Source organism: Eretmochelys imbricata, chromosome 7 (genome assembly GCF_965152235.1).
Source record: "Eretmochelys imbricata isolate rEreImb1 chromosome 7, rEreImb1.hap1, whole genome shotgun sequence".
Classification (NCBI taxonomy): domain Eukaryota; kingdom Metazoa; phylum Chordata; order Testudines; family Cheloniidae; genus Eretmochelys; species Eretmochelys imbricata.
In genome coordinates, this window is record NC_135578.1 from 7,433,995 (window position 1) to 7,456,755 (window position 22,761).

A 22,761-nucleotide genomic window follows, 5' to 3' on the forward strand; every position below is an offset into this window, starting at 1 on the left:
AGAAGACATTATATACACAGAGACCATGAAACAATACCTCCTCCCACCCCGCTGTCCTGCTGGTAATAGCTTATCTAAAGTGATCATCAGGTTGGGCCATTTCCAGCACAAATCCAGGTTTTCTCACCCTCCACCCCCCCACACACAAATTCACTCTCCTGCTGGTGATAGCCCATCCAAAGTGACAACTCTTTACACAATGTGCATGATGATCAAGTTGGGCCATTTCCTGCACAAATCCAGGTTCTCTCACCCCCTCACCCCCCTCCCAAAAACCACACACACAAACTCACTATCCTGCTGGTAATAGCTCATCCAAAGTGACCATTCTCCCTACAATGTGCATGATAATCAAGGTGGGCCATTTCCAGCACAAATCCAGGTTTTCTCACATCCCCCCCACCCCCATACACACACAAACTCACTCTCCTGCTGGTAATAGCTCATCCAAACTGACCACTCTCCAAGTTTAAATCCAAGTTAAACCAGAACATCGGGGGGGGGGGGGGGGCGGGGTAGGAAAAAACAAGAGGAAATAGGCTACCTTGCATAATGACTTAGCCACTCCCAGTCTCTATTTAAGCCTAAATTAATAGTATCCAATTTGCAAATGAATTCCAATTCAGCAGTTTCTCGCTGGAGTCTGGATTTGAAGTTTTTTTGTTTTAAGATAGCGACCTTCATGTCTGTGATTGCGTGACCAGAGAGATTGAAGTGTTCTCCGAAACACTGTAGCTCACGAAAGCTCATGCTCAAATAAATTGGTTAGTCTCTAAGGTGCCACATGAACTCCTATGAACTTCCAAGGGCTGCTCCCGTTACCGACGGGCTGTAGGAGCCGGCAGAACTACTTCGGCCATGTTGAACGTTACCGGGTCGTGTTCTGATTGGGCTTCCTGCTGCTGCTCTGCCTTGGTACAGTTTTTGAAATCAAATGCTGAAGGAGTGACACTGCTCAGTGTGTAGCAAAGTGATTTGCTAGCTGTGGTCAAGGCACCCCCTTCCCACCTAGAGTTTACTGTGCTTTGGCTCTGCTGCTCCTAATAGACAGAGTGGGTACTTTTGAACCATTCATGGTTTTGTTACTTTGCAGTGACTGTCGCTAGTTTATTGCTAGTTCTCCCAATCATTGTCTATGCCAGCCCACTGCTAGTTCTGCTGTTGGCTTCATTTCTGCTTTCACTGAGAGCAGCACAGATACTGTTGACAAGCCTGGATCTGGCATTTGATTGTTCTCGCCTTTTTATAAAACACTGAATTACAGGGTGGAAACTGCCTGAAATCTGATTATTTGTGTGGTTGAAGGAAGCAGAGAGAGAGGATGGTCCAGTGGTCAGGGTGCTAGCCTGGAAATCAGGTGACCTGGGTGCAATTGCCTGCCCTGTGTGAACTTCGGCAAGTCTTTTAGGCCCAGATTCTCAGTGGAAGTTAAGCACCTAAATATGTTTGAGGGTCTAGATCCTAGGCTGTGGGTGCCGCAGTGCAGACTATGGGGATGTGAACTGTGGAGCACGAAGGGTTGTGCTGTGACTGCCCCCTGTGGCTGGCATGAACTAAAAGGTACCTAGTTCACATTAACTCGTCCTCTTTGTCGAACAGGACCGTGTTAACGTGAATGACGTACCTTGAAGCTTGTGCCAGCACTGTCCACGCGGGGCATTCTGCATTTTCCAAACCCTTCCACTGCATTTTAGCACAGTGTAGACGAGCCTCTAGTCTCACTTGGTCGGTTTCTCCGTTTGCAAAATGGGGATCCTATCTCACAGGGTTGTTGATGACTGTATTAAAGACTGTGAGGTGCTCAGATAAACAGTAATAGAGGCTATATAAGTACCTTAGATAGGAGGTAATTCTGCATGAAGGCACTCAATAATCAGCAAGATAAAGTTTGGGTATGTAGCCCTACTAAAAGGTTGTCTGTGGAGTGACTAAAAATGTAACATCTGCTCATTGCTAGTCCATGACAACATAGGAAGCAGTTTTTCCTCTTCTCTTTCAGATTGTTTGCAGGTGTTGTCCCTCGAATGACAGCGATCAGTCTGGGAGGATTCATCTTTCTTGGGACATATGACAAAACTCGCAGCTTGCTGCTCTGACTTGGAATGGAGGTTCCTGTGAATCACAGCAAAGAGCCAAAGCTCTGCTGTTCTCCAGAAAGAATATACTCATAAAAGTACGAATGCTTGTTCTCAGGCTTCTTCATATGGCTGAGGAGCTGGTCAACAGCCTAAACTCGTATTTTCACAATAAAAAAAGGTCCTTAAATAATCCAATTTCCCTACCTTAAAATTTCCCAACATGGAAAGCAGTGAAGTCATAGAGAGACTTGTGCCAAAAAAGTAACGTGTGGGGGTAAACAGCTAATTACAGCAGCTGCAAACAGCATTATCAGAACTCATGCAAGGAAAATGTTTTATAAACCAAAAGAACATGGTTTGAGCAGCAAAAATGGAATAAAATGAATTTTCACTATTTAGAGACACCTGATCCTCAGCATCGGGGCTGTTTTTAGTTCAGTGGAAGGGTTTACATAGCTGCAATCAGCAGGCGTCTAAAGACTGCAGAAAGTATTTTTAGTTGGGAGGCTTCTGGGAAAAAATAATGCCCATTTGTTTCCGATTTGAGCCATATTTTGAAAGTTTATCCCACCGTTTATACCTGCAAGTGCATAGCAAGCACTGTTACTTGGTAACCAGTTTGGGTTTTGTTTTTTTTTTTAATTAGATTCAGATTTCTCCAGTAAAAGTACAATGCTGTATTATTTTACAGGTAGCCAGTCCAACAATGTTGCCTATGAAAAGAAATGCAGCTCTTGCTTTTTTTTTTTCTTTCTTTGCCTCTCAAAAGCTGAGGTAGATCTGGATTTGTAGTAGTGAAGCACAGAACAGGAGAGGTCTGGCTGCAGAATGCAAGTGACAAATAGAAACAAACAGGTTCTTCTCCTTGATGAAATGGCAGATTGAGCATATAGTTCTGATGGGTGATGGTAGCATGTTCTCAGACTCTACTTAAATTCTTCCTTTAGCATAAAGATGCTTTAGTTAAAATCAGTTAGTGGAATATATGCAGGGCCAAAAAGGAAATATTAACTGCTTGGCAAAAAGCCACTATTTCTGTTGATAATTATAATTGAGCTGAAAGTCCAAGATTTTGAAAATTTAAATAAAAACCAAACAAAAAACCCTGCCAAATTTATAGCAGCCTCTTGGCTTAATATAGCTCTTTAGAGGTGTAACTAGGAACCTGAAACTACCGTTCAGTTGAATGAAGGCACTTCTACAATAAGGTTTTGTAGAAGCACTGAGCAGTGAGGCCTGGCATCCTAATAAAATATATGCAAATTTAATTAATTAAGCTATGCAGTAACACCAGCAGCTTGGTCTGTATCATAGAATATCAGGGTTGGAAGGGACCTCAGGAGGTCATCTAGTCCAACCCCCTGCACAAAGCAGGACCAATCCCCAACTAAATGATCCCAGCCAGGGCTTTATCAAGCCTGACTTTAAAAACTTCTAAGGAAGGAGATTCCACCACCTCCCTAGGTAATAATGCATTGCACTGTTTCACCACCCTCCTAGTGAAAAAGCTTTTCCTAATATCCAACCTAAACCTCCCCCACTGCAACTTGAGACCATTACTCCTTGTTCTGTCACCTGCTACCACTGAGAACAGTCTATATCCATCCTCTTTGGAACCCCCTTTCAGGTGGTTGAAAGCAGCTATCAAATCCCTCCTCATTCTTCTCATCTGCAGACTAAACAATCCCAGTTCCCTCAGCCTCTCCTCATAACTCATGTGTTCCAGCCCCCTAATCATTTGTTGCCCTCCGCTGGATGTTTTCCCATTTTTTCACATCCTTCTTGTAGTGTAGGGCCCAAAACTGGACACAGTACTCCACATGAGGCCTCACCAATGTCGAATAGAGGGGAATGATCACATCCCTCGATCTGCTGGCAATGCCCCTACTTATACAGCCCAAAATGCCATTGGCCTTCTTGGTAACAAGGGCACACTGTTGACTCATATCCAGCTTCTTGTCCACTGTAACCCCTAGGTCCTTTTCTGCAGAACTGCTGCTGAGCCATTCAGTTCCTAGTCTGTAGCAGTGCATGGGATTCTTCCGTTCTAAGTGCAGGACACTGCACTTGTCCTTGTTGAACCTCCTCAGCTTTCTTGCAGAGAAATCTCCCAAACCAGGGAGTCTGATTTTTATTTTTTGCTGCACTGATAACAGCAAAGACAAGTGGAAAAATTAAGGCAGGGTGTGAGGGTTTGATGTGGAGGATTTTGGTGTGTCCAACAGTTACACCTACACGAGCAAGAATGGTGGGAGTCTAGCACAAATCCTCCAGTCTTGCTGTATAATGTACACTTGTGTCTAATGCAACCAGCTCTGGGGAGGTAAGGCCACAGCTGTGAAACTGCACAGCAACATTATATAAAGGTTTTAGACCAGGAAGAGAATACAGTGTCTGATTGAAACAAGAGGACATTTTGGTAAGAAGAAGAAAACTGCCAATATTCCAGAGCTAACACTACTTCTGTAGAATCTCATTTAATTTTGTGTTAATTTTCAGGTTCTTCCTCCTGGAACCAATCCCTAGTCTCTTTTCCAGGGCACGTATTACAGAATAGTGTGTTTTCCCCCGAAGAAAACCCTGTCACTGTTAAGCAAATACATGGTGCTGGATCTTTAGTGACTGCTAGTTAACTGTGCGGGTTCAGAGAAACTGGCTGCCTTTATGCAGGATACTGAAATTTAGCACTTGCTCAGAGAACAGTAGGAAAACTTGCAGAGCAAAAGGGACGAATTCTTAAAAACTGGAATTTCTGCCCATGCTCATCCCTAGGGAGATCTTAGTCCCAAATTGGCTGGCTGATTGCACTAGCTGCCATGATGCTGTAACAATACTCTAAGCCTCTTGTAGCCCAACCTGTGAGTGCAATCTAGTTAATGACATTACACAATGTACTTTTCTGCATTGTACTGTTGATCCCTTTTTTTTGGATGGGGGGGAGGATTTAGAATTCATTCGGAAAAGCTAGCTACCATCTCAAAGCTCTTTATGGGCCTGTGTTTTGTTTGCTTTTCAACAAGTAGGCGGATATTGGAGGAGTTATTATCAGAACAGGACTCAAATTTCTCTTGGGTCTGTGTTTTGCGCTTTTGAAACATCAGTTCTGGAATCAGCTTTTTCTTACGCATATTTTACTGCAAACAAAATGAAGAATGGAAGTCTAGACTTCTGTAATGACAGTGGTCACACGTGCCTCTTTCATACGCCCAGCCCAAGACGATGTTAAAATATACAGAGTGAGTATAACAGTAATTTAGAGTGAAATACATGACAAGGCTGTGGTGCCTATCCCAAAACCAAGCACTCAAAACCCAGGCAATTCCGAGTTAAGATTAACTATACAAGATATCTGAACAGGTTAAGGTCTGGCTACACAAAGATGCTTAACGCTGCTCTGTAGTGATGCCCTGTACTAACCGTAGTTACAATCCATGCACGAAGGAGTTCGAAAGTCTTTAAAAATCTGGACCACAATTTCTTCATATATTGTCCCTCCTGCTGCGTGCCTGTCTCTCGCACTGGATCCAATGGAAACTTGAAAGTGCTTTCACAATGGAGGAACCTCTCCACTGGCCGGCCGGTCTCTCTTCCTTCTCCCCACGGTTCTTGCTGTGGACCACAGTCTACGATGAAGGCCCATGAAAATCCATTGGTGCTGCTGCGTGCACCGAGACAGGTCCAGCTCTTTCCCCTGACATACCAGTGATCATGCTGCTGCGGCCCCTGGTTTCTGAGGGTCGATCTCAGGGTTTCTGATGCGACCCTGCGCTGAGTGGAAGAATTGAGCGGGGCTGATATAGGGGCTACTTACTCTGCAGGTAAGCCGCAACGAAAGGTGGAGCATGCGGTATACGCTGTTTACCACGCAACAGACTTTCTAGGACAGCATCCCACCTCATGGCCCAACGCTTCTTTCAGTGACTGGCTGGCTCTGTACAGTGAGCCACCGGAATCAAAGTCAGTCCCCAAGGTACCAAACGGAGGCCATCTGTGGCTTGGGTACAGTTGGATATGGCAGCTATGAGGGAGGAGAGAGAAGGCCTTGGTAGAATTCTCTCTAGTAGAATACTATTCATCACACCCTGCCGAAGGAGAAACTTTCAGTGATGAATAACGGGGAAAGAGACCATTCAGCCTTAAAAGACAAAAAAGGTCTTCAGTGACAGCCTGTGCACAAGATATAATTGCGATTTAACTGTATGTAAAGTTTGAAAAGTTCGTATCATTCAATAATTGAGGGCCAAAAAAAAGTTGTCTGACACTAGACACTAAATTCCTTAAAGATAACATTTTTATTTTATATTTTCAGAGAACACTCTCGTTTCAAAGAGCTGTATTTTTGGAGAGGCTACACTTAAAAAAACCAAATCCAAATCACACACACCAAAGATTGAATACTTGCTTGAAATGGAAAATTAAGCTCATCCTTAACTCTGAAACTGAAGCCTCCATAATAGGTAGTGATGGTGTTACGAGTGGAACTAAGGAAGGTTGAAGGTGTTCAAAAATGTAGTCCATCTGGCTTTGGCTCCAATGGAGACGTGTAGGCAACTGATATTTTTTATATTGGAAATTTACTTCATATGAATTCTTCACTGTGTATCTCAGCTACAGTTCCCAACTTTACCATGCTAGGGTCATATTTCCAGTACCCAATGTTGGTTTACCCTACAGAATTCTCTGTCTGTTGAATGCAATTTGACGAATGGGTGTTTTGAAATGGTTACGTCCCGATATTAACACATTTTCATTAGAAACAGAGACGCATGTAAGCAACTGCTTGGGTTTTATTTTTTTCAGCTGAAACTGAAAAGCTCACTCCCACCAAAAAAGCTGTAATATTATAAATGAACCTTTATTAAAGACACTTCAATGCCATTTGTTAGACACTTCAATATTTAACGGTTTTTTCAACATACAATATTGTACCAAATTTTCTAATAAATAACTTTGTACACAAAAGTAATACTTCCTCTTTCACATTGCCTCTCAGAAGCAGCAGATTCACATATTTAGTGGAAGTAACATGAAACAGTTAACGTTATTAAAAATACATTATTTTCAAATGTTAATGTGGCAAATGTGCTTAATATTTGCAACGGTGATGACATTTCTGCCAGCAAAATTGGTCAATTAAGTCATTCGCATCTTCCTTGTGTATGTCCCACTCATATCCCACTGTTGTTTTCACTTTCAGAGTTAGTTCTAAAGCATATTTTTCTCAGTTCATGGGACAAATACATGTTGGTTTATTTATTTACTATCGTCCATCTCTTTCACTTTTGATTTGCTGAAGAGTTAAAAGTTGGCACTCAACATAATTAGTCACCTGCCACAAAGTGCAAATGTGTCTACAGTTAGAAACTGGTCTAGAAAGGTAGCTGGCTAAATTATGCCTTGCTTCATAAAAGCCAGGGTCAGTGATAATTTACAGTGAAATGTGTTTTAGGCTACCACTCAAAGGACTGAGAAATCAGATTATTAAGGGTGGCAGTCTTTTAATGAAAGTGGAGCTTGGGATAATATGGGTGGGTCTCTTGGGCCCTCATTTAGAAAAGTAATAGGTCTTTAGTATTGTTCGGAACACAGCTGCTTTTCTGAATCAAGGCCTTGATAAGGTCTCACTGCCCTGACTTCTGACACCTGCTGTGAGCTACCGTAGTGATGTGAGCAGGATTTCCACCAGACCCTGCTCTGATGAAACTGGCCTTTAGTTGCTTCTAAGAAAAAGAAAAAAACAAACAGAAAAGAACCAACCTTTCCCCAGAGTAGTCATCACCAAAGTCTAGTAAACTTGTATTAGCAGAACTGAAAACAAACCAACCCATCCATCCACAGATACCAACAGAAGCAGCTGTTCTAAAAATAAAAAGCTTCAGACTGAAGTTATAAATGACAGAGCCATTTGACCAGTTTGTTTGTTTTTTTTAAATTCATGGATGAACTTAAAGACCCTGCACTAACGTGGCACCCGTCCCTTTAAACCAGGAAGGCCACCTACCAACATATACTCTTGCTTCTAAATCCGTATATTTCCAACTAGCTCGGAACTGCGGCACGAAGGGGGTAATTGTGGTCCTGAGGTCAACGTTCACAGACAAGGCGATAGCCATTACTGTCTGTGCGTGCACACCGACATGGCGTGCTGCAGCTCAGGGGATCTATGTGCGGCAAAGAGACGATTTAATACAGTGCCATAGGGAAAATGGGTCATGTGTCTCAGGCGTAGTCTGCACACAGCCTGTATAATGGTAATTTAGGGGTGTGATTTTTATTACTGGGACAATAATACAGCTATAAGCCCACTATGGATGCAGTTATACTTCTATAAAGTTGTCTGATACTCGTGTGACTTACTTCCCTTTCCATACAGGAATAAGCTGTGTTCACATAATTACCTTTAGAGCAGGATGACGGCATTCACACTGGGAAGGGTAGAACCGCTTTAACTATACTGCTATAGTTACAATGGTACGAGGCCATTAAGTTTGTGACAGGTGCAAAAAGAAAAAACAAACCCACCCCCTACTGCATGTATTTTTGTTGTTAGCAATGATTTTAGCTTTCCTTTTTGCAAGTGTGCACAGTAGTTGAATTAAACTTTATGCCTCTGTGCTGCTCTGCTGAATTGACAGACGGACTATCCCAGCTAATATTTAACCTTAGCTCTTCAGGGCAATTCTGAAGGGGAATGAATTTAAGTTCTTCCATAAAGAAAAAAAAAGGTTGCTATGTATTACTTTTTCTTTTGTGGTAATTGCTTGGCTCTCCCTCTACGCTCCATTTAGCGTTTCTTGGAAATAATTTAAGATCTCAGTTTAAACCTGCTAAGTGCAATCAATTTCCAGGGGGAGGGGATTTGTGCTAAATAACCCAACCAATGCTTGATCTAAAGGAATTTCCATAGCAAAGCTTGACAATTCCTTTGAAACAGCCTGGGTTTTTAAAGGTCTGCTTATGCATTAAGGCACCAGAATTCTCTCTCTTGAAAAATTTAACAGCAACCTGATACTGAAAACAATATTGCCAAAAGTTTGTAAAGTTTCACTCAGTTTTCCATGCACTAAAGATTAAAATAGCCTCTGTAAAAGATATATATATATATATATATATATATTTATATATAATATGAAAACTCTTATGTACAACTGTATCAAATACTTTTCTTTTCTCTACACAACTGTCCCTTGCATTTATGTGCTTCATATGCAAGTTAACTTTTGAACTAGTAATACTTCTCATTGAAGTTTTAAACTATGTACAGACCGGTGACGCTCGAGTAGGAATTTGTTCCCCACACAAGCTTGTTTCTCATACCTCATTTGTTTTCCTTTTCCTTGGAGAGGCTGTCAGTTCAAGAGTTGAGGTAGAAGTAAGTAGCCTAAGTATTCTGTGCAAAAAATTAAGGTCAATAGTAGGTTTGTTCATTTGCACACGGCAGTTTTTCCCCTCTCAGTCCATTGATCTTATGGGTGGCTTAAACTCATGAGTGGAGTTCTGTAATTTGGGTAGGTATCCATTGGAAAGAAGAGTTTGTTTAGCTTCAGCCTCACCCTGTATATCCAGTGATGTTGGTGAAATTTCAGGAGTCCCTTTTAGCTGCTTCACGGAGTCTTCTGAAGGTGAAGCTTTTAAGTTAAGCTTGCTGTGCTCTGAAGCATTTGCCAAAGGTTGTGAAGAGCCTGTTAGAAAGTAAGGATAGTACAATGCTCAGAATGCCACCATTACCGCAATGCGTATAATAAATAATAATAATTCAAACCCAACCACTAAATAGGAGACGTTTAATACTAAAGATTACTAAAGCTTTATAAAAGCAAGGCATGGCAATGAGAGGAAACAGGACATTAATCTGAACGGTGTAGGGAAAGAGACCCAAGCAAAACGTGTACCTTGTCTGTCCACGTGCAGTGGTTGATTCGTGCAGGACGACGGTGGCATTCTGTCATGGTTGCTGGGATACAGAGTACTAGCGGTGTCCATTCTCTGACTGTTGGCAATCCCAGTGCACTGTGGAGGGTGAAGAGGGTTGCTGCCTCTGCTCTTGCTCCTACTTGGTTCTTTTCTGCTGAATGCATTTTGAGGTGCGTTATCCATAGTCTTAGCTGGCTGAGAATAGTATTCAGGATCCTTGGGGTAAATGTTGACATTCATGCTATCTGTACTTCCGCTACAGTCAGTGCACACAACTGGCAGGCTGTACCCTTTGTGGAGGGCGAGAAAAGGCAATAACTGAAGTTAAATACAGCCAGTTTGAAGCCGTCATCACAGCATCATGCAAGTTGGAGATGGACAAGACGTCTCAGGCCACCCCTCTGCCACATAGGAGTCACCTGAACAATATATTCTTCTTTGGTATTCTACAAATCTAGTTAACGCCTGCCTTTTGCAGAACGTTAGATTTCCCAGTATCCCTAACGGTTGTTGAAACGACTGGGTCTGCCTCCTTTATCCCACTCCACACATTTATTTCTATTGCAAGTAGAAAGACACCTTACAGGTGTTACGTATTTATCCTCCACCACCATTTCCTGCTTTGTGGCTGACCACACAGGGCAGAAAAAGAAGGTGGGGAATTCTGCAGTAGCTGTTGCTGAAAAAGAGTATGTTGCCTTTTGAGTGTCATCGTTTTCAAAGGGACATTGTCAATTTAAATCACATTTCTATCTGAAAATATTTTGCTTAGAGGAGGAAGTCTGTTTTTCCCACCAGTTTATTTTATCTGCACTCGGTCAGTTAGCTGGGTTTCACCATTTCCCCCTAGAGAATCAGTCAGTTTCCCAGGCGGTCTGAGGGGCTCTTATATACAGCACGATGAGAGAGCAAATCTTTTTTAAAAAAACAGGAAACTGTGATTGGAAAACCACACACGCTGGCAAAGAGACCAAGGAGCAGGTGTAGTGCCCAAAACTACTTTTAACTTGATTTTTGAACTTCTGATTATTTTCAAGTGGACAGTCCCTTTATGATGCCTCTGATGAAAATGTCTAACCCCTTCAGTTTAAAACAGCTCTTAAATATTAGGAATGGCTTAAAAACAACCATTCAAGCTGCAGTGATGCTGATCAGAGTCAAAAGTTTTCCCTTTTCTGGCTGTGCTTTAAGCTCAAACTACTGTGATGAAGAAATAAGCAAGAGAAAAATGAACTTGCCGTATCCGCATCTGAGAATCACTCTTGGCATTTTTTTAGGTAACATTTCTTCTCAGTCTTAACAACACACTGACTCTCAAATGATTTCTGATCTGTACTAACATGAAATGTCTTTGCAGATTAATGTGTTTTGTACCTGTCTTATCTGGAACAAGCATTCCATCGGCTGCGTCTTCGGTTTTCCAAGTGTCTTTATTATATCCTACACATAGCTTTGGCTGTCTACAAGCTACAGTGGGAGCTTCAACATCTGGACTTCTTCCAGCATCAGTATGACACATACCTATAACAAAAGAACCAGCTGGCTAAAGATTACAACCATCTGCTCTTTCAGTCGAAACATTCAGTCATTTATCGTACTGTAAAAACAGAATTATACACTGTTTCCATTGTAATCCCTTATGCTGAGTCAATTTTTCAAGGAACTAATGCTTTATAGACTAATGATCATCTTAATCCAGAAATTTAACCTTTCTGCCCTAACATGTTGTCTTTTAAAATATTGTATGATGTTGGCATTTAATTTGTAAGCCTGAAGGCGGGGTTTTGCCATGCCAGTGGATTTTGTATTAGAATTTAGTTGTCAGTAATTCCAGAGCCATAGAACTAGACCAATATTGGCAAAAACCCATTCTTCCAGGCCTGATGAATTAGTAGTCACTAAAGGAATCTGTTTTGATGAGTGATATTACTGGGAAAGGTGTTTCTTCTATGTCCGCAAAGTGAGAGGCATGTGGAATCTCCTTCCTTAGAAGTTTTTTAAGGTCAGGCTTGACAAAGCCCTGGCTGGGCTGATTTAGTTGGGGATCGGTCCTGCTTTGAGCAGGGGGTTGGACTAGCTGACCTCCTGAGGTCCCTTCCAACCCTGATATTCTATGATTCCCTGCCTGTGTCCCCAATACAGTGTAGTAGCTAGGTGTATGGATCTTGCAAACAGCTCACAATAAGAGCAGAAGACACTAATTTTTTTTGGTTAGTCCTCGTCACGCCAAGAGTGGCTACAGGTTTTTAAATGTTAGAATCCAATTCCTACCATTGTTCTCTATGTGCCCGTTAGGCTGTTGGCTGTTCTCAACTCTGATGACCACTTCCTGTCTGTCAGAAAGAGTCCCCTGGGAAGACAGGTAGCTTGGCACATCAGGTGGTACAATGGTCTCGTCTGCAACAAGAGGTAAAGACAAATGTGAACCTCCCGTACTTCTACACAAGGAGTTACGCTGTCAAAAGTGACTTAGGAGCAGAAGTGCCACTGACTTTCATGGAGATTCGGGCCACCTTTTCAGACGTGACCAGTGACTTTGGACGTCTACGTTGTTGGGTGACATCTTAAAGCAGCCTGGTCCTTCAAAACACACTGAGCAGCCGCCCCCTCAGGGCCCCCTTTAAGGTGGCACTAGTTGAGTGCCTCAAAATTTAGGCATCGCCAATCCCTAGGGCCTTGTGAAAATCTTGGTCTTCTGATAATAGAAGGTGGATTCCTAAGTTATTTAGGAGACTGATCCAACCGCTTTCATAACCGTGTGAATAGAGAAGACTGTGGCCTGCATGCTTTCTATGGTCAAACTGAGCAAGCAGTTACAGCCTCCGTGTCTGCCAGGATTCCTCCGGTCAGTCGGAGGGGAATGTGCAGAATAATAAATGTTGCTTTCTGAATTTTTAGTAAGGGTTGTCTGTGGCTCGGTAGCAACAAACTCCCTTTGTACCAGGCCCCACCTCATGAAAACACCAGGCCGAAAGTAAACTTCAAAACTGGAAAAGAATGATAACGACTGGCCAGGGGGCTGCTGCTTGGGGAGTCAGCTTCAGCCTGATTTTACTTCAGCCAATCTGATAAATATGCAATTGCCTTCACATTATGCTGGCTCATCACCCCAGCACAAAGCAAATGTTTGGGGGGGCGGGAAGACTGCTACTTTCTCTCCATTGCAAGTGTCCTATTAAAATTACTGCTACCTGAACTTAAGAGGAGTATCTCCATGTTTTAAGATATTTACTATTTACCACAGCAACTGGTCTTGTTTTTTGAACAGCCTTCACCCAGACAGCAGCCCCAGGGCTAGATCCTGGGTCACTGGGCAAGGTTCAGCTCTTAGACTTCTATCCCTAGCCAGTCCCGTCACCCTCCCCCACCACAAGCTATGCCAAATGTAAACTCAATTCTATGGGGCCCGGAGCCCCTCCTTTTCCAGAACTGACCCTGTAACGAACTGATCAGACACCATTCACAAAGGGGAAGAGAGAAGCGCTGCAATGTCTCGAGATTAAAAAAAAAAAAATTCAGTGTCAGAGGGTCCTGCAGAAAAGACTGCATTTAGAGCATGCAAATTACATTCCATCCAAACCTTCCCTTCCGCCATGGCTTTGAAAGCCCCATACGTACTGCACCTGTTTCCTGAGAAGATTAAAGGGATATAGTGGAGGGCATCAAATCCCAGGAAGGAATCAGACTGAGCCAGTGCTGCTGAGCACCCCAGAGTCCAGGAAGCTGGTCCAACAGGCCAAACGGGTGCTTACACTGACTATTCCTCCTGACCTCAGTACAGCCCATCCTCAAGCGATCAACCCAATGCCATGAGTTTGGCACCAAAGTGGCATTTTTAGAAGGCTGCTAGGCACCAGAAAACTTCCTCTAGAAGACATTGCACTTTACTGCTGGAGGTATCTCACTGCAAGAGTTCTATGTGGGCGGGTGGAGGGGTCAGTACCCAGGGTGGAAAAAGGGTTTCCCGTATCACAAATGAGGCCTGGTTAACCCAGACTGCAACACTGCTTCCGACAGTGGCCAGAGAAAACCTGTCAGGCTCTGAATCAGGAGAGGCTGTCTGCGCCTGGATGGGAGAGAACTTGATGAGCCAGGCAAGCCATAAATCAAAGCACTGAACATTCTGCAACAGCAAGTGACAGCCAGTGCAGCTGGGTGCAGCTTCCTGAACAGAGGCAGATGATACGGGGAATCAAATCACTGAGATAAGCCTTTTAAGTAGGAGTTATGGCTGGCTGGTTCAGCTGTTCAGCCGCAGCAGAATGTTCTGGCACGCAAAGGTTTCCGCTGGCCCAAGAGCCCTTAGCCAGGGTTGGAGCCTACCTGTGTTGGTGACGCTGTATTCTTCACTCTTCTTTCTGGTCTGGTAGATGATGCACACCCAGACCAAAGACGTCAGCACAATGCTGCACACCACTGCAATGGTGATTATCCCCACTGTCATCCTGTCCTTCCTGCAGCCAAGGGATTGCAAGATGCTTACGTGGCTGTGCGCACGCTCCGTTCCGAGGGTATTGGACATTTCACAGGTGTATTTCCCAGCATCCTCCAGCACAACATTCCGAACGATCAGCAGCTGGTTGCCAGGGGTGAAATGATGCCTGTCAGTCACTATCAGGGGCTGGTCGTCTTTCAGCCAGGTGATGCGTGGAGGTGGGCTTCCCGTTGCTTTGCACTGAAGGGCCACTGTTTCACCTACAGACACTACATGGTCTTCCAGTGGATGGATCAAGGACGGCGTCTCTACAGGGGTTTAAGTACAGACATTAAGTTTCTAGGGGGGTTGAGATGACTCAGATCATCTAGAGTTAGCAAACCAACAGACGTTTCTGAAAACACAATTAGCAAAGTTCTAGAAATTGGCTAAACAATACAGGATCTTGTATGCCAGCTTCCCCAGGGACACCCCACTGCAAACCAATGTCTAACTGGCATAATCTGGGCCTTTACTATCAGTTCTGCTTTAGTTTTCTTCCCATATCCTACACAAGAAACCCATGCCCCAGGCTAATCATCTCCCACTTTGGAGGAGGAATAACAGCTGTCACATACCAATAACTTGTAGGGCAAGGAGGCAGAGTTTAGTTTCCTCCTGCATATTTCTCCTTGGCAGGGGAGGCAAATAGCATGGCCTAACGGGTTTCTCCTATAGAAGAAGGGTGACTTCCAACAGAAACTGGACTCATTTTCTCAGGTATCTGGGTCCTTTCGTAGTTCCCATAAGTTACTGGCGTCGCTCCAACCCCATTGTCCCATGAGTAGGTCTATGGCTTCTGACAACTCAAGCATTCCCTTCTAAAACCCATTTTGGAAACTCAAAATGGTTCCTTTGCCTGCACTGCCCGGATCCCCAAGGAAGCAAAGCTTCTTACCTAGTACCGTCAGGGTGGCGTTGGCCAGCACGGAGCCCGCGGAGTTCTGCGCCGTGCAGCTATAAACACCCATGTCCTCTATCTTCACATCCATGATGAAGAAGACGTCATCGTCTGGCATGACGTGCATGCGTCGCTCTCGGGCTGCTGGGAAGTCAGTGCCTCCGTCCTTCTGCCAAGCAATTTGTGGGATGGGGAAGCCATTGGCCGCACATTCCAGCCGTGCTGTCGTCCCTGTCCGGCTGGTGATGTCATGGGGGGTTTTGATAAATGAAGGCAACACTGTGAAGGGAAAAGGGGGGGGGGTAGAGTGACAAAGCCTTAGGGAAACTAAACCAGCCTTCCTGATGCCTGAGAACCCCCCCGTTAAACTAATTTCAAATGCTTCTGGGATCAGTCTTCAGGGTATGAAACAAATAAAAACCATCCTCCCTCTAAAGGGAAATGTTATTCGATATGTTCCCTCTTTCTAGCCCTTTCAGACTTTCATTCCTGCTGGCAGAGACCCTGCTGGAACGGCTGAAACCAATGGGATGACGCCTGTGTTTAGCGATGACTCACATGCTTGGAGTTAGGCATGTGCGTGGCCAGAACGGGGTCAGCATAGCCAGAGAGGTGTGTGCCTGTAATACGGGGCCTCCCAACACACCGTGGGATACGTATGGCTGGATGACCTTTTTACCGACAAGAAAAGAATTTGAACCCAGTCTGGCGCTCACCGTTAACAGTGAGCCGGGCCTTGTTTGAGTAGGTGGAGCCAAAGTGGTTGGTGATGATGCACTGGTAGCGCCCCTCGTGGGCGAAGGTGACGTGCCGCAGGTGCAGGATGGTGGTGTACTCCATCACCTCGCCGTTCTTGGCCCGCGCATGGGCAAAGTTCTCGATCTCGGCATTGTGCAGGATCTCGTTGTCCTTCTTCCAGGCAAATGTCATAGGGGAGCTGCTGCTGCTTGCGGCCGAGCAGGTGAAGCGGATATCCTTGCCGAGAACTGCCATGGTCGTCTCCGGCTGAATAATAATCTGGGGTTTGGGGAAATCGTCTGAAAAACAATGACAGCGGTTCAGCCCTGAACTCGGACGCTATAACCACTGTTCCCGGTCACAATTCTTGCCGTTTTCACCTACAAAATTATTTTAGCAGCTGATGCAGAGCGAGTCTAAATTTAATTAACAATGAGTATATTTAGCTTGAGGAACTGACATTTTTGCACATCTGCCTTTATGTACCCTTAATGGGAAGATACTATACGCAACAGAGTTTGTAGGGGCAGGCCCCATGTTTTCAGAGTGTATGCATGCAGTGCCTAGCGCAATGAGGCGCTGGTCCACTGACTGGGGCCCAGGTGCTACCAGAATACTTACACCACTCATGTACAAAGCATCACTTCAAACAATAAGAGCAAATCTGAAGTTCAACTTCAAGAGTAAGTTGCAGCCCCTAAATTTCTCCTCTAAACCACCCCTCCCTCAAACTCTTGCGTTAACCTGAAGCGGAGGGTGAAAAGGATTAAAGTCACTGTTACAATTGACAAGCACTCACTAGCAGCAGCATGATGGTACAAGATGTCTATGAACAGCAGCTGTATTTGCCTGTCACCCTTCTAAAGCGGAGGCCTGCATGTGCACCCCTCTGCTCAGGGCAACTGTTGCTTTTAGCAGAGTTCCAAGCAGTTTCGTTTATTAGATTTTGACAAACAGCGTAACTGAATATTGGAGTAATGTTTAATTAAACAGCGATGCCTCTGGAACTGGGAAAGACCGGTGGTTGATGGCTTGGCAGCCATCGGAGATGCAAAGCTGTCCTTACGTTAGAAAGGTTGATTTTGCAACTTTGTGATGACTTGCCGTGGGGACAGAGCATTTGAAAACGTGTCTCCTTTTCTTTAGGACTGAAATAACAACCCCAACAAGCCCATTTGGAGGCAGGCCATCTCAGCTCTGATGCCCTGTACGTTAACCATGTGTGTGTATATTTGTGCTCATTTTAGGTGTGGCTGGAACGTGGGGTGAACTTTCATCAGTGAGACATACAAGTTATGCTTTCAACTGAGGAAAGGGAACTTTCAAAAGCTACTCTGCTCTTCATAAATTATCACTGTAAAAAAGTAAGACTAAAATCCACACGGTTAACAGGACAAACCGCACAGAGAGGTTCCAAAACCTAGGCCCCATTTAGTTTCAAAGGAGGAAAGCATAAGCAATCGTGACTTTGGCCCAGTCTCCTACCACAGGTTTCGGTTGATCACTTTTAATTGTTCCCGATTAAAAGCTAGGTTGTGTGTGTGTGTTCAGCTGTTCTGCATTTGCCAGGCTGGTTTTCAGCCATACTTGGCCATAACAGCAGCGAGCAGTTGGATGAAAGGAAAGCAGTAGTTCTGATCCAAGCAAATAAAAATTAATCACAAACACACAAATGCAAATTTTAGCAATTGGCTGTTTCAGATTTAATGGATAAAACAGCCATAAAAAGAGCTTATATTTAAAGACCCCCCGCCCCTCCACAATTTTTTTAAAACCTTTTGTTCTTACGATTGAGGGGGTGGCAATGGGGGGGAGCGGGGAAATCCCAAACCCAACAACTGAAGCTCACAGTGCTATCACTCTGAGTGCAAATTCACAGCTGAAATCCTGCCCATATTAGCTCTCTAGGACCGGAGCTGTCTTCCTATAACAGAGCAGCTGGATTTATAACTGAACCAACTGTTAGTCCCCTTTGATTTAATACTCAGAGTGCCTTGTAAAGGGATACACTAGATGCAACCAATGTGATGTGTGGTTTTGGTGGGAAATAAATTGTAGCCAGTGACTAATTTTTAAAATGTAGGCTTGGGTTGGCTTTGACGACACAAAACTCCCACCAACCCTGGCATAATCACAGTCTAGCAGTAAAAGGAAATTTTGGCCAAAACAAGACCTGCTGTTCACACAGCCTCACACCCAGACCCCACTTACCACACACAAAACTTTCTGTGGGCACGGCAAAAATGCTCTTGCTCTTGAGCGACTCGGGATGGGCGCAGGTGGCTACCACAAAGGGCTGCTGCTCCTTCTCGGCTAACCAGTGCGGCAACCATTTCAGCTGGCAATCGCACAGGAAGCTGTCGCTGTTTATGTGGCTGGAGGGAAACAGAAACGAAAGCGCCCGCTTGTGACCCTTGCGAGAGAAACACTGCAAAGCTCAGAGCCCTTTAAAATCACTCGGCAGGCCTCCCTTTCCCTCAGCACGAGCAAAAAGGGAGAGGATGGCTGTTGTGCTAAATACATCACACTTGTATAGCACCTTTCCTCTCCCTCCCGCCCCCAAAAAATCTCCTAACACTTTATGAACATTAATTAACCCTTGCAACAACCCTGAGAGGCTGGCAAGTGGTGATTTACATTTAGGTAAACCGAGGCAGAGAGATCTCAATGGAAGCGAGGAGCCAAAATACTCTTGAGGATCTGGACCTGAGTAATCTACCAAGGAGGCATGTATCAGGGGCAGAGTCAGGCACGGAACCCAGGAATCCTGAACTCCTCTTGTATAATTACTACACATGCGCCTTCTCTGCCCACCATTGTCTCGAAAGTCTTTATCGGGATTGTCTGCAAGGTTCAATCGCTGAATGTCGAAAGCGTTCTGTGAAGCTCTCTACTTACAGCGGTTAATAACCTACTTAGCCAATGCTAATCTTTAGTGCATTTCCGATGCAGCCCAAGCCAACAGGTCTCTCTTCCTCCTTCTGTTTGTGCACTTATTTGTTTGTGCACCAGGGGGTCAGAAGGCATGCGCTCAGCTCAGTGAATTCTGTTTGTTGGTTAACTACTGATACACAGGGGGAGGGGAGGGCAAACAAATCACTGGTTTTGTATACGGCCAACAAAAACAGTGAGTAATTCAAATAACAAAAAATTCTCAGCATCCTACTGGGAACTTAGTGGCTGCTGTTAAGAAGAAATCTTAGAATTCAGAAGATACTTCACCTGTGTAACTAGTGGATGGCCATCAAAGATGGGGCATAAGCTCACAAGACACAATAACTTCAAATGCTGCACAACTCCTTTAGTAATGCCAGGCCTGGGTTTTACATGCTGTAAGGTGTGAGATGTTCTCTACATAATTTTTAAAACACTCCAGGCCAAATTCTCTGCTGGTTTAACTTATCACAGCCCTAAGGCTAATGGTGCTCTCAAAATGTACATCGGCAGAGAATTTGGCCTTTGTGTTGGTTTAGGAACCTCTTACAAAGCACCACGTAGACAAGTGACCGTTAAAGTTCCATCTCTACAGCATATCGTAAAACAGCGATTTTTAGGCCAAGGCATCTCTGTGAAACTTCACTATCAGCAAAGAAGCGATACAGGTTTGACTGTAAGGAGTAGCACCAAAGGTCAAGCAGAGGTTGTGAACCACACATTAACTATACAGCGACGGGGGGGCAGGATCTGAGATCATCGAATATTACAGCTTAACCTTTAGAACGCTGTGAGATGACGATATGCATCTGTGTGTATGTGTATATAACAAGAGAGAGCCCTGGCACTGAGAAAAACTAGCAGTTCTGATAACACAGCCACATTTTTACAGCTGACACTAGATGATGTACATCTCAAATCCACTGAAATGTCAGCACTGTGTGCAGACCCTAAACATAGGTATACCGGAAATTACATTCCTGGCCACCAGGAATTAAATAGCTCACAGAGCACTGTGTAAGAACAAGAGATTTGCTTAACAGAACTGGATTTTCTGAGCGGAGATGGATAATTGCACACATGCTACCCACGGTTACTCTGATCTAATTTCACTCTCTACTAAGTGTGAGATGTGTCTGGACATCTGCTCAAGTGTAAAAATAACCTGTAGGGAAGGTTGAGAGAGAAGGGGGAATTGTTTCCAATGGCATGTTATACATGTGACCAGTATGGTACTACTCACAAACAGGAGGAGAAAGATCAGTGCAGACTTAATGGTATGTACGGTCCAAATACTTACATCTGCTTCAGGTTCTTCATCTTCGCAAAAGCCTCTGGTTGGACAGACCTGATTGCATTGTCCCTGAGGTTCCTGCAGAACAAAATCAGAGGCACTTTTGAAAAAAATTAATGCTCCAGTAACATCAAGAGACCAACATCTTTTCTCCAAGCTAAGTAAGTAATGGAACACACCTTTTATGGTATGCAAGCTCCATATTCAGGCAGTGCACAATGGTTTGTATTTGTATTATTGTGGATCTACGCTAGATAAAACACTTGTTAACTCTGAGCTAAGGCTGCTAGACTGCACAGTTCGCCAATGCAAGCCATAAGAAGCAAAGAAACAAGCAACTCATTCAACGCCTCATCTCCACTTTATCATCTCAGCCTAGACTACCTCCACCAGTCACTGCTCACACATCTCCACCCTCTTCTTGAGCACCCAGCAGGCAGCCTTGACTTCCAAGCAGGTTTATTGCTCATGGACCAAATCCTCAGCAGGTAGAAATCTGTTACTCCATAGCCTTGAAAACAGTTCTCCTGAATAAGAGGACTACATCTGTCTATGTGTTTAATTATAAATGTTCCAAAGGGACGTATATCTGAGAAGATATTAGAACACGTGTTTGGGGGGAACGTGGTTGTTTAGGTTTTCTAAAGCTAGTTTGAGCAAAAGGGGGTAAAAATTTCCAAAAAGGAGTAATTTTAAATGCTTCCCTCTGCAGAAGTTCATCAGTACTTTACTAAAAAAAACACTTGTCCTTTGAAGGAGGATTATGCCAAAATTTGGACTCTAAACTCAGTCACTAAAGTGTGAAACAATGGGAGTTTAGTGCTGCTTTAAAGTGCAAATCTCAGTACAACTGCAACCAGACAGTCATTACTGACCCCTCCGAAACACACTTGCACCTCACCGTTTGTTTTGGTGCCAGGGGCCTAAGAGTCAACGTGATCAACATCCAATAAATCACAAAGAGCAACAAAATATTTAAACCTGGCTAAATTCGTAAGCGGAAACTAAGGATGAATCACTGCTAGAGGCATCGGCCCTGGGAGGAGACGAGAAGAACTGCTTAGCTATAGCCAAACTGTTTTCCTGCAAACAGCTTGAAAAGTGGTTACACTGAATGAGAGGTTTTGTTTCTGTATCAGAAGCTCGTCATTTTCAACATGTCTCGTCACGGACTTTGGAGGAATGCTGAGCGGGGGAGCGATGGCCAGGTCTGAAACATGGCTTCGCTGCAAACAGCCTGCAGGGTAACCGTGTTATGAGTCAAGGAGATATTTATCCCAATACAAATCAAAAAATTAAGGGCATGCAAATTTGCCATATGTTCTGTAACTTTGTTCCTGGCACAAAGAAAGGCCAAAGTTGAAGCTGACTTATAATGAGAAGGAAGCAGCTGGCCCCCACAAATGGACTGGCTTCTCAGTTTACAAAGACGCTATTAAATTGCTAGCAGACCTCCTCAGCCATTTTTGGCAGGCCTCGTTCCAAACGGCAAAGGATGGTGGGTTACTCACAGGTGCTCCAGGGCCTCCAGGCCTGAGAACGCTTTCTTGGCCACTGACTTGATCTTGTTTCCAAACAGAGTTCTGCAGTTTCCAAACATCCAGTGCCAGATAAACAGAAAGAAAAGGCAAAAGAAAAAACACAATTAGCGTGACTGTATCTGATAAAGTGTCCAGTATAAGGCAGTGGAAATCTGAACTGCACAGAGATTAAGGGGCTGAAGTGTGCACTTCTTCCCCTCCTGAAATTAAATACTTTTATCTGTATTACAATTTAATAGTGATGACAGTATGAAACGGAATGCGCCCTATCACATCAAGAGGCAGGTCTGCGATGGTACTTGGAAATTGGCTTGTTGAGTAACAGAAGGTCCCTTGTATTCTGCGATGGGCTGGTTGTGGACAGAATTAAGTGCAATGCCAGATTAACAAGGTACTGGACTATTGCTGCAACACCTTCCACTTCTGACCTTTAGTAGAAGAGAAATAATTTATTCACTGCTGTTTGTCCTATAGGACAAGCTGAACTTCAGCACACATACAGGAACTGCAAGATCTTTAAAGGGGTCAGGTCTCTTTATGCATGTTTGTAAAGTGCCTCACACAACAGGGTCCTGAACAGAACATCACTTGGTGAGCCCTGCCCAAAGGGACAATGAGTATGTTTTCAAACTTCCAGGGACTATCAGCCTTCCTGTAGATCAACATTCGGTGCTGATAAGCAGGACAGGATTTGTGTTCTTTGCAGAACACTGCCAATTATGATGCTCACAGCACAATCTGATATTTACAAAGTACCAATTTTCTATAAATATTCACAATTGGCAATTATCAGTAGGATATCAACAATTTCCACCCCACCATCAACCTCAGCCTGGACCAGTCCACACAAGAGATCCGCCTCCTGGACACTACAGTGCAAATAAGCA

The 22,761-nt window shown here is 44.0% G+C and overlaps 2 protein-coding genes across 4 annotated transcripts in view; one reads left to right on the forward strand and one right to left on the reverse strand.

Annotated features, from left to right (window-relative positions):
- The window catches only part of SLC25A26 (solute carrier family 25 member 26), a 146,475-nt gene extending 139,435 nt beyond the window's left edge, over window positions 1–7,040 (forward strand). For all 3 annotated transcript variants that reach the window (XM_077821286.1, XM_077821288.1, XM_077821287.1), the window contains one exon: window positions 2,000–7,040. In XM_077821286.1, the coding sequence (XP_077677412.1) occupies window positions 2,000–2,096 (97 nt within the window). In that variant the 3' untranslated portion in view covers window positions 2,097–7,040. The remainder of the gene's footprint in view (window positions 1–1,999) is intronic.
- A 655-nt stretch (window positions 7,041–7,695) lies between these two features.
- The window catches only part of LRIG1 (leucine rich repeats and immunoglobulin like domains 1), a 125,888-nt gene continuing 110,822 nt past the window's right edge, over window positions 7,696–22,761 (reverse strand). Inside the window, exons 10-20 of the mRNA XM_077821285.1 lie at window positions 21,845–21,916; window positions 20,340–20,411; window positions 18,317–18,480; window positions 16,084–16,404; window positions 15,365–15,646; window positions 14,316–14,735; window positions 12,264–12,389; window positions 11,367–11,513; window positions 9,971–10,282; window positions 9,396–9,760; window positions 7,696–7,798 (exon numbers count right to left, since the gene is read on the reverse strand). Of these exons, the coding sequence (XP_077677411.1) occupies window positions 9,531–9,760; window positions 9,971–10,282; window positions 11,367–11,513; window positions 12,264–12,389; window positions 14,316–14,735; window positions 15,365–15,646; window positions 16,084–16,404; window positions 18,317–18,480; window positions 20,340–20,411; window positions 21,845–21,916 (2,146 nt within the window). The 3' untranslated portion in view covers window positions 7,696–7,798; window positions 9,396–9,530. The remainder of the gene's footprint in view (window positions 7,799–9,395; window positions 9,761–9,970; window positions 10,283–11,366; window positions 11,514–12,263; window positions 12,390–14,315; window positions 14,736–15,364; window positions 15,647–16,083; window positions 16,405–18,316; window positions 18,481–20,339; window positions 20,412–21,844; window positions 21,917–22,761) is intronic.